We start from the raw sequence: 12,436 nt of genomic DNA on the forward strand, positions 1-12,436 counted from the left end.
ACAGAGAATGGTCGTTTTCACCCCTCTAGAAATGAATGCCGGTTTGGTAGGACAGGTGATGTTGCAGTCTAAAAAATAGATCATCTTGGAAGCACTAGAAAGTGTTTCTACAAAAAAAACGGAGATATTTTCTTTGAATTTAAAAAGGACGAGCTATCTTTAGATATTCAAGAGAAACACATATGACACATCCCTCTTCAGACGTTAATCCCAAACAATTTAATAATGAGGAAAAAATATATTTATATATATTTATACAAAATGATGAATTTATTTTTGAACAAACCTTTATGGACAAGATGTAGTTTCTGTGTATCTGTGGCATAATGCAAACATCTATTTCAAATATTTAATTATTTTAAGTGATAAAAATGTTTCACAGTTTTTCGTCTACTAAGTTGTGCAGTGATGGTAACGATCCATCGATGTTTTACTCTTTGTGTAAAACTGTAGACGCCATTCAAAATTCCTTTTTTCACACAATAAATTGTGCTTTTTTGTTTATTTTTTATTTGGATTTAGAAAAATATTAACTACAATATCAAGTATATCATTTAAAATCTTAAACATAGAAAAACACAACCGTAATATAAGTTATTTTTTACACTAATGTTATTAATAATATATGTGGACTCATTGGACGTGGTGGGATTGTATACATCATGGATATAAATAATATAAATGTGTATTATAAGGACATTGAAACATGCTTAATAATATTCACAACATGTCAAAACAGCTTCAAGCCTTTAAAATACATTATTTAGGAGCCAGAATGAATGTAATTCCCAGTAAAATTATGATTTTTGAGCTTGTATGTTTTTTGTCAGAAGTTAGTCAACTTCAGAAACTTTAATGTTAAACTTTGGCTCCAGGTTCAGAAGACTGAATTGAACATGAGAAAGATATAGAAGACAAAAACATATTTCTTCTACAACATATCCAATAACCACCCGATGTCTTTACCCCCCCATTGTGTGGCTAGTGGAAGAAGAACAAACTTTGGTCTTGTAGTTCAGAGCTCCATGGACTCATGGCTCATTCTCAACAGGCACTAACAATATGTGACATTGTTATCCCTTCATAACGACAGACAACCTTGAATCTTCAATGGCCACGACTCTCCAGCTCTGTTGATAAGAGCCGAGAAGACGACGAACATTATTCGGATGCTCTTCCCGTGTCATTCAGGGAGGGAAGCGAAAATAACTAGAGTCGACACACCGGGATGTATGGGAGTCGAACATCACTAGTTGTAATTACTGAATGTGTAGGTGCTCCATCAATTGTGGCGTTTCAACATTTGCCAGGGACTGGCTGAGGTGCTGGTAGTGATGAGGCCCCATGGGAGACAGCTGACCTCCAGACAGCTCTAATCATGTTCCGGCCCACTGACAAGTGAGAGACTGGCGATGGCGCTGCCACCTTTAAGACAGCCATAATGACAAGTTGTTTTTGCAAAGGTCAGCCTTTTGGTCACTAAGAACGTCAGCGTGTGTTAAGCAGGACAAGAAAGAGAAGCTTCGTGTTGCGAAGGAAAGTATGGAAACTCTCTAGCTAGTACTACCAGTGGTTAAATTACCTAGTTAACCATATACATCAGGGGTCCCCTAACTTTTTTCCAGTGGGGGCCAGATAACTTTTCCCTTCTCTGATAGAAGGCTGGATTTAGTTTCCGACAGAAAAAGTTGGCAAATACTTTTCTACGACTGTTGGAGCCTGAGGTAGGATTGTCCCATGAGGCTATCGTAGATGTGCAAAGTGTGAGTCCCACAGAAATCCTTGTTCTCGACGTGAAGGTAAACTTGATTAAGAGCCACTAGCAGTCGCACAGAATATCAGATGCTATTGTCAAAGAACATACTATTGAATGACTGAACCACTACAAGGATAAATTATATACACAAACCCGTACAATGGAGAATGTTTGTGTCAGAATCTGTGTTCAAGGCCAGGAAACACATGTCAGTCCTATGTCAAATAGTGTCGGATGAGGGATGGTACATTTTTGGAAAGATTTTCAATCATTAATAGATTTTTCCCATCTGTCTCGGACAAGAGGTGGACGACACCCTGAATACCTCTCAAACCCATACTCAAAACAGGGGTCCTGAACCTTTCTTTAAACCATGGACTGATTAAAAGTCAGGATAATGTTCACAGACCGACGTTAAGATAGAAAAAAATAAAAATACAATAGCATGACAAAACAAATTCAAACTGCATGAAAAATTTCACCATAACGCTGAATCAGCAAGAGCTCTGGACAGGTCACAACAAGATGGTTGTGTTTTTGCATCTATGTATATTTGGTTGTATGCTGATGATGGTGTTATGTATGTGTGTGTCTTCCAACTTTTAGAGACTTTGTTCCAATGTGTGAATTTGTGTTTTAGCACTATTTATATGGAATAAGGCCTCTGAAACAGAAGTTTTGTTTCTGAATATTTTGAGTCACATTCAATTGTTATTTAAATTTGAATCTGGTGTTTTTTCAAAATAAAACACATCCCACGCAATAATAATAAATAGAACAGATTATTTTATTTTTTTATTCTGTCTTTGCAGCCTGTTAAATGTACTCATGGTCCAGTACCTAATCAACCTATGTATGTTTTTGGACTGTGGGAGGAAATCAGAGTTGTGGTTCAAACCCTTGCAACTCAAGTAATACAAGTTAAAAAAATGTAATTGTCCTAATACATTTTTTTCTCAGGCAGATTTTTGAGTGAAAAAATTATAGAATTTTTTCTAATCACGTGTCATATATCGACTTCCAAGTGTATACAACGTGTGTGTGGAATCGTACCTCTGACCACTTGCCGTGATAGGAACCTTCCATCCTTTAATCTGGCTCAGCTCCGTGTCGGACACTTCGATCTGAAGAGGCAGTCGAGGGATCCACACGTTGAGCTGCAGTTGAGCGCTCAGGTACCCGTAGGTGAAGTTCACCATCATCTTCACTCTGCCCTTCATCTCCTTCCCATTCACGAAGACATAGTCACACCTTTCTGACACCTGAGTAGGAGGAGAAGGGAAAGTGATGACATTTGAGTCCAGCTTTTTCAGAGCCTTGCAGTAGATGACATTCTGCAAAAGAGCGCGGCGCCGAGCAAGTTGATTACAAGACTGCAGCCTGCACTGATGCACCGCTGTTGTAACTACTTTGAACAAGATGAAAGCGGCGCGAGGCAACTTTGAACCCTGAGGGAAATCAGGTCAACGTCTAGCTCTTCTAACGCTGCTTTACCTAAAGCCAACAAAAACCAATCGGACCAGAGACTTCTAGATAAAATCTCAGATTCCATCTGTATCCTGACATCCTTTTAAAACGCCAATTAGTCGCCTTAAGAAGACACAACAAGACTTCCATTATTTGGGCCGAAACTTCTTTATCTCTTAACTCGAGCAGCTTCCACGTCCTTTAAAGCTGTATGACGCCCTTGCATGCACAAAGAACACACTTCACACGCAAAAAAAGCTTGAAACTCTCAAGAGGGGCTTTCACATACTCTCAGAGGTAATTAATCAGCATGTCTTCAGGAGAGATAGCCTCTTTTATTTTTGGCATCAAGTCAATCCTATTGATCCCATCGCATCAACAACTACTAAGGCTGAAGGCAGATGGAAATAGATGATCAGGACGGGACGTCTTTTTTTTTTCTTCACTCTCCCCTTGCAAAGTTATTTTGAGACCGCAAGATAAAACCATAAACAACCATTCATCATGAGACAACGGCGAGATTTCCTCTGCGACTTGAAGGAGAACGTATGTGTGACATATTCTGTTGCTTAAACTACCTTCCAGGAGCCGGAGAGTAGAACCAGCGTAACCTCCTCATGCTGGGGAAATTAAATTGGTTCGGATTCTATAAGTAAGAGTCACACGTATTCTAGGATTTCCTGCCTTGGATGAGCAGATCAGCACTCAAGAGCCAGTGTGACCGCTGGATAATAAATCTATTTTTTCCTCCGAGAAAAGTCGATTGTAAGTCAGGTCTACCTCGGTTCAATATTCTTACAGTCACATTACAACCTCTGTTCCTTTCAGACAGAACTCATATCAAGCGTGTGTGAAAGGAAAAACAATGGAGGGTGTTTTACTCAGTTCAAAGTGCAGTAATACATGTTATCGTCTGTTATATAGCTTCAAATATCAATATAGTTCTTCACATTCATGTTTACATCATCAAGAAACTATCAAAAAATGATCCTTATTACAAAAATGAGAGTTCATCAAATAATATTAAAGGAAAAACAGATGACATTCTAAGAGAATGACGACGACCACAATGCTTTTTCTCATTTTTTTTAACCAAGTACTTGAAAAAACCTGGCAGATTTTAAGAAATTTAACCAGTAAATCCAAAGTTTTTCTGAAATAGAGTCGCTGTATTTTTGGAACTATGAGGCAGAGCAAACTGTACTCCAAAAACAACTAAAGTTTGAATAAATCAAGCAAAAATGTGTTTTCTTAAATGACAAACCCTCTCTTCTTAGAATTTAATAATAGATTATATTATTTTTGTGAAGATTTAAAGTGAAATTCAAAGTGTACATTATTTAAATAACATCATTCACAGTTTAAGAATTTACAGATACAATATGTTTATTAATTTATGTGCCTGTGTGTTTCCGCCTTTACTTATACGCTCTCAACAAAACTATCGAAAATGAGCATGTAGACAAGCGAAGGCTTTAGGGTGGGCACAAAGGAGTGACGCCCCACTAAGATGAAATCAAATATGTTAAACCACATGTGTAACATACTGAATGAGTTCAGCAAACTGCTTATATTTTGAATAGAAATGTCACATTATTGACAAATATTCAGATTCAATCATGACCCTTTTACCTCAGATGTTGCTGTTATTACAGAAATTAAAGTTATTTTCCCAGCCATGCTACTGCAGGCTTACATACTCTTACGTTGCTTAATGAAGCTTTTGAACATCTGTATAGAGATGCCGTCACTCCCATGACTGCAGCCAGTCATGGAGAAGATTGGGTTCTGTCAGCACTCCCGGAATGAATGTGAGAGAACTGATAAAGATGTCAGACGAGTCGCTGCTCCTTATCAGCCTTTTTTGTTCTGCTGTTTTTTCTTAGAGTGGAAAATGTGAGGAGACTGAAGTGCTTTTGACAGCAGTCACTAAGATTCTCGAAAACGCTTCCAGTAATTTCTTCGATTATTAGGTTTGAATAGCAGAAGATTCCCTTGAACTAGTTAAAAAAAATGTTTTTAATTCTGTTTCAATGGAGCAACAATCTTTGGGGTGACTGAAGTCAACACTGAAGACTCAAAGAAAAAGGAGAGAACACAGATGAGGTGAATAAAAGATAATTAATGTGTTTCTTTACTACTTTCTTTCAAAGAAAAACATTTTCCCATCTGAAAAAACGACATTTGTCATTTTTTTAATTCCTTCTCCCACTACTAAGACTTCAATGCTATTACCGTTAAATATATTCTATTTTCTAAAAGACAAAATGACCAACCAGAGTCATTGTATACAAACCAATTGACATCCAGCTGATCCATACTGAACACGCTTCCCTTTCCTGCCTATGGAACCTGACCTGACTCTATGAGTTTTGGGCTCAAGGTGGTTTCACACTGTGGACTTGGCAGTGAGCCTTTTTACCCCCCACAGTGCCTCTTCACATCTCTCGCCGTGTTGCTTTGTTAGCTGTGCAGTAGGCGAAATTCGAAGAATACCTGAAAAGGGATACTAACGGTGGACCTTCTCACACCGCTGGGCTCCCTTCCTTTTTGAAACCCAGGCCAGAATACCTTCTCTCTAGAATCTAGATGGACTTAAGTCTGGTGCCAAAGCCCGGTTTACGTGTGTTCACATCTTGGATTTTTTTCTTTGTTTGTAGGCAGATCCCATATCGTGAAAGTTCCCTCAGTGCCAGACCTGTTCTCTTCACCTCCAGTCTGGTGTACCTGCTTTGAATTTATCTCAGTTTACCATTTTACATTTAAAAAGCATATCTGTCTAATCTCACTTAAATAACACCTGTAAGCATAATGGCTCCAATTATGTGTTTATTTTTTCAGGAATGTTGATAATGGAACAAAAAAAAGACTGGCTGGTTCAACAAATCTTCCGAGGGATTGATGGCGCAAGCTCATTTGACTGCTTACACCTACTGCTCTGCAGTCTTTTAAATGTGATTTAAAAAAACGATCTAGATTTATAGATTAAATAATGCAGCGTAATGCAGAGTTTTCATTTTATAATTGCTACTACTTGTTGAGCATCTTTTTGGAGGTCTGTGTTCTTTTCAGGGGCAACTAATGTCAAACTCCAACTCTCCTGACTTCCTCACATGGTTCTTATGGTGAAGTCTTCCTCTCCTAGATGCAGTAAGTCCCTCATCATGAGCATGTTTTAAAGTTATTACTTCATAAAATTATATATAAGAGGTACAAGAGCAGAGTCCATTATGACTGTAATCACGACCCGCTTTGTTTATACAATGAGTCCCTTGGAGGAAGAGACTTCCGGGATGTTGACGCATGACAAACCTTGATGCTTAAACAATCACAGCAGAGTGTGTGTGGTCAAGATAAACAAGATTTAATCTCCACGGGAAAATAAAAGTGTTTTCAGTGGGCGTGGCTTGAGCACATCTAATGTAAATATTTCAATGAAAAGGGAGTTTTGTAAAAAACGGACACATACTGATGAGTACAATAGAGGTAAGAAGATCCATATAAGAGACACTTAAATCAACATGTTAAGTAATTTTCAGAATTAATTTCTAACTTGAAATGTTAACAATGTTCTTGACTACGTAACTTTGTCCGGGCGACCCTTCAGGGGAGTCTGTGAGTGTAATGTGACCAACGAACTGCTTTACAAAGACAGTGTTTTCTTTATTTACTTATGATGTACTTTTTTAAGTACCGAGAGAATTTTTGAAGTAACTATGAAGATAAAACCAGAATTTGGAAAAAAAGCCTTTTATTAAAATCCTGGTATGATATTGTTGTTATATGTTATCTTATTTCATCTTATATTCTCCACTGACACCACGAAATAAATAAATCCCATGTTATGTTTGACAACAACAATTTCAGTTGCATTGTACTCACACCTAAAATGCTATTTTAACTTCTTGCTGCTTTAAATGCCTTACTGTATTACGAAACATGGATTGCAAACAACCAAAATTTTCCAAAATTTTTAGAGTGATGGTAAAGAATTGTTTTACCGCAAGGTCACAGTTTCTCAAAAGGTACAATCAAATGAAAAAAAGCCTACAATTGAAAAGAGAGACTCCCACTATTTACAAGCGGTTAATAAATCAAAGGGATTCAAAATGACTGCCAAAAGTTTTTTATTAAAGATGTTCAGTTAAATTGTACAACAGGAGTTCATAGGTGACGAAGTAGGAATTAGTTTAATATGTAGAGAAAAAGGCTTTGTTTTAAATATGAAATATCTAAGCGCACCATATAAGTTTGAGTTTTGACCCTAAACTTGATATCTCATCAACTACGCTATGATCTCTAGCTTCCCGCAACATGTAAGACAGAATTTCCATCTCATGTACCAACTTCTGGTTAGGTCATGGACTGAGTGGGAGGTGGTGTGAGCTTCAGGCAGACCTTCATCTATTGCACGATGAATGACAGAAAAGCAAAGTTTACATCTGAGAACTTCATTTTTCTCAGCACTTAGTGATCTCAACATATCTATTTTGAAGCCGATCCGTGTCGTGACATACGTGTGTGGAAGCCTCTCCGTGAATGAAGCGTTCTCTCTCTTTACTGCCTGAAGAATCATAAACGTCCGCGAGGATCTGCTCGCACATTAATCAGACACATTAGGCAGCCTAACAGGGGAACACTTACTGGGGGCATTAAGGCTGTCTCTGGATCCAGCCCAGGAAATTAACAACTCACCAGACAGGTGCACAACATGGAGCGAGAGGAGATGGTGGCATGAAGGTGGACTGTGTCTGACGCTAATTAAAACAAACACTGATGCAGGAGGCAGATGATCTCGGACCAAAATTGCCCCTGGTTGCAGTGAAAAAGCACATAACACGAGTGATTCTGAAGACTATGAATCCTTGTTGTATACATGGTCATGAGATTCACTTTGTTATGACAGTAAACATGACCTAATGTCTTATTATTTATTCACAGTATTCACTGTTTTAGCCAGTAGCTGCATGAGTATAGGCGGTTTCTCTGGGGAATTAGCCTAATGAAAATACAACATTTACTAAATAAAGCTTTTATTTTTCTTACCATAATTGTGTAAAGCAGGTAAACCTTTGTCTGAATCAAAGCTGATTGATTCAGTTTTTTTTTTTTTTTTAATGAAGTACACACTTTTCCCTAATAATCACGTTCACGCTATATATTTTTAGGGTCAAGTTTTTGCCCTTTTAGGTTCTTACCAGTAGAAGTACACAACAGCCATACATCGTGGCAAAACTTTCAATACTAACTAAATCAATAATACACTTCAGATCCACACCCAATCTTATTTAGACCATTTCTAAGTGTTAATTAAAAAAAAAAACATTTTCTGTTAAACTAACCAACTAAGTTATCTCAGTAAATGTTGTTCATCAAGTAAATAAGAAAAGGAAAACAATATTATAATATTGAAAGGTTGTTGAATTCTAAAAAGTACTTTTAATGGATCACAAATCAATTTTTTAAATACTTTAAAAAAAGCTAGTAGAATAAATAGCTGGAAAACATAATTTTGAAACAGGCATCTAATTGTTTTACATTTGAAGTTTTAAGCAGTGGGAGGACGATCACAGATTTCCAAATTTTAGGAAGTTTGTTTCAGTTAAGGCTCAGAAATATCATCAGAAGCCAGCTTTGCAAAATAGTGGATCCAAACCACCGGGGAGAAGCTGTTTTTTTTCAACATTTAATCTTTCCAATGCACTACAGACCACAGAAATATACACTTTTTGAAAATTGAAGGCACAAATGAATCAAACAAATGCCCTGCTCTGTTCAAATAATTTATCATGGCACATTTATAAGTCAGCTGTACATCATCTTTAATATAAAAGTGTCAGTTTACTAGAACCAGAAACACCTTTTACAGCATCCAAAAATGTCATCATTTAAGTTTTTGGTAGTTTCTCATATATCAAATTCAGTTTTAGCCTCTTTTATGAAGGAGGTACATTTGTTTCAAAGCTGATATTTCCTGCTCTGGCCCATCCATGATCTCTTTGATTCTTTGCAGAGGTTTCCGATATTTAAACACTAAACATTAAATAAATCATTTTTTTTATTTCAGACAACATTAAACCAATAAAAAAAATCATAACCTTTATAAGTGATTTTATCTTTGTTTTTTTAAATGGTACTGAATTTTTCCTGTGTGTAAATAATTAATCATCACATTTCTCTTTTTCTCTATTTTTACAAAGTTGATTTTAATCCGAGTAAAAGAATAAAAATACTGCAAATACTTTTCATTTTTATAATTTAAAAGATAGGACTAAATTATATAATCTTTGCCCCTTTGTGAGCTCTTCTTTAATTTCCTAGACTGATGATTAAACTCAATTTTTTGTTCTTATCAGTAAGTTTTATTATTCTCCTTAAGGTCAAAAGAACAGTTCATGTATTAAATCAATCAGCTAATTGTTTTTGATAATGATGATCCTTCAGAAGTGGGTTCACTTTTGACCCCTTGTCTGGAGTTGAATGATTTCTTCTTGAGAACGGAGGGCAGACACACACTCGATGTTTAAGAGTAATCTTAAAACTTCACTTTTCAATAAAGCCTATAGTTAGGATTGACTCGGGCTCTGCCTGAGCTAGACCTTTTTGTTTTTTCACATTCTGCTATAGGCTTAGATTGTTGGATGAGGATTGTTTAGATATCAAACTCTTTCTCTGGGTATCCTTTCCTGCATTTTTATCAACTGTGCAGTTTAAACCCATACTTTTCCTCTCTCCCGGTGCTCCAGGGCTCCACCTCCAGATCTGCTGCTGGATCCAGGATCTCCACCACAACAATAACAATGGATCAAGATTTCCACGCCCACTTTGACCCTCCCTGGTCTCTGCTGCCTTACTCCTTACTATCCTCTCTTCTTTTCATGTATCCTCCTTCTTCCTTTTCTCCATCCCTCTTTGACATATACAAGCAAACAATAAATATAATATTATAAAGTAAGGAAACCATTAAAGTAAAAAACAATTATATTAGATTTTGAAACAATTTCTTTATCGATCTATTTTAATAAATGTCACAATTCATTGATACTATACATCTAAATGTCATACGTGTCTTCCTTTTTTTCTTCTCTATTTTATTTGACTATTTACAATGATATAAAAAACACTTTACATCTGTGTTAACAACCTGAGTCACTTAGATCTGTACAGGTTCTAAAAATACGTATATAAACAAAAATAAAATGAGCAATCACTGCGTATCAAACACACAAACTTGCACGTTGTTTGTTTATCCCTTCAAAAAGATTTATATAGACGTTCTAAACATAGAATGCCGTATTGTCGGTCTGTTTGATCATATTTATCGTCGCTGAGGATGATTTATTTCTGTAAGAATAACTTTTGGTCCACCTCACCTTGACCACGTCTTCATCCACGGAGCGACACGTCGCCGCTTCAGACACGTCAGTCGTGGAGCCGTCGATTCCAATCGTCACCACTTTGACTGGAACAGCTACTGTCTTCCCCGTCAGCACGGCTGTGTTCAGGATCTCGGTGTCCTGAAGGACAGAATAGTAAAAGATTGAGTTTTCTTTCATTCTTATTCAAGATGGCGGACGTTCAACTTCAGACAATCGTGTGTTTTCTGTCAAGAGGACTCTGTATCGGTCTGTCCTTGAAGAAGGATGAGCTAAACAGGAAGTCAAAGCTTTCGATTTATGGGTCGATTGATGTTCTCTGCGCTCACCTAATGGCCATGAGATTTGGATAGCCACCAACGTTAGAAAGCACTGAAACAGGACATTGTTCTGCCAAGGACCTCATTACGCATCCATCATACAATCAAGTAAATACAAGGGATTTACACTCGCAACTTAAGATTCCAACACGCAGGGCTGCAACTACTGTGTTTGCAACTGCAACATTACAAGTCCTTATATCTCCTTTGTGCATACACTGTACAATTTTACCTTTTTTTCCAATTCCTCTGTAATTATTGCTTTAATTTTTGAACAATCATGAACTTCACTGTAGATTTTTCCCACTAATATATTAACAATGCTCCTAACTATCTAACTTTGCTGGAGTGTTAACGTAACCACAAAAAGCGTCACAACAAAAGCTTTTATCTCGTTTTATAAACAGATGCTGATGTGGTATGTGACAATAGCGCAACAAAGATTGCACAGCATTGCAGGGGAGCCAGAAACAATAATACATTTTGTCACAACAGTTTCATGGAAGTTAATTTGTTTTATTGCATCAATTGTATGCTGTTTAATGAAGTTTTTCTCCTTGGGTAAGTAGTAGTTTTTATAAGCAGCAATGCAGAGAGCATACAATAGGAAACAGAACTTCAGGGAATTACAGCGAAACACCTTTAGAACTTATAACTAACAAAAAGTAGGACACAGATAAAAATCATCCATCAAAGACCAAGACTAAATCAGTCATAGTCATTTTTGGTTTTATAGAAAGTAAGTAAGTATTTTTTATTTATATAGCGCTTTTCTAGACCAGGGTAAAAAGGGCGCTTAAACAATCAAAACAATATTCAATTAAGTATATACTTTAAAGGTCAAGATTTATTTATTTATTTTAAGCTGTCAACAACAATAGAAATATCAACAGACATATTGATTATCATCAACCCAGCAACAGCAATGGAAAGAACATTTTCTTCCATGAGTCATTAGGAAATAATTAAAAAAATATATATTTAAAAGATGAACCATTGTTAGTTATGGAAAAGTGCTGCGCTAAAAGTATATCATGATATTTAACATCCACAGATATTTAGATATAGTTATATATTAAAAACATGTATAATTATTATTTTACTATATTATACTATATATTTTTATATTGTATTACTGCTGGTGTTTTTTAATCACGGCTTGTGTTGGAAAGGAATGTGATTTTACAGATGACTTCGTGCCAGGAGTGAACGCATGACCCTAACCTTGAAAAACTGTAATTCATTCATGTTTGTGTCAAATTCGGTCAGGCTTTAAGATGTTGTTTTTCTTTCTCACATGTACATCTTAAATTACCGTGACTTTAGACTTAATCTGATGTCTGTCTTTGTTTCGGTTCTAAGTAAGGACTCAGCAGTTAGTTACAAGATCCTTACTAATTCAATAGAGGTTGTTGTTTAATGAGAAAGTTCAGAATAATCACCAGATTCATTTGAAATGGATCCACACTGAAAGAGCGATGAACTAGAACCTGCTGTAATCTATGTTTGTGGAGGTT

The 12,436-nt window shown here is 36.5% G+C and overlaps 1 protein-coding gene across 2 annotated transcripts in view; it reads right to left on the reverse strand.

Annotated features, from left to right (window-relative positions):
* LOC148088281 (transmembrane protein 132C) overlaps positions 1-12,436 on the reverse strand; it is a 185,200-nt gene that overhangs the window by 15,272 nt on the left and 157,492 nt on the right. For both annotated transcript variants that reach the window (XM_087795911.1, XM_087795903.1), the window contains 2 exons: positions 10,597-10,740; positions 2,810-3,018 (listed from right to left, as the gene is read on the reverse strand). In XM_087795911.1, coding sequence (XP_087652037.1) covers positions 2,810-3,018; positions 10,597-10,740 — 353 coding nt within the window. The remainder of the gene's footprint in view (positions 1-2,809; positions 3,019-10,596; positions 10,741-12,436) is intronic.

The sequence above is a fragment of the Callionymus lyra genome, chromosome 1 (assembly GCF_982586985.1).
Source record: "Callionymus lyra chromosome 1, fCalLyr1.hap1.1, whole genome shotgun sequence".
NCBI lineage: Eukaryota > Metazoa > Chordata > Actinopteri > Syngnathiformes > Callionymidae > Callionymus > Callionymus lyra.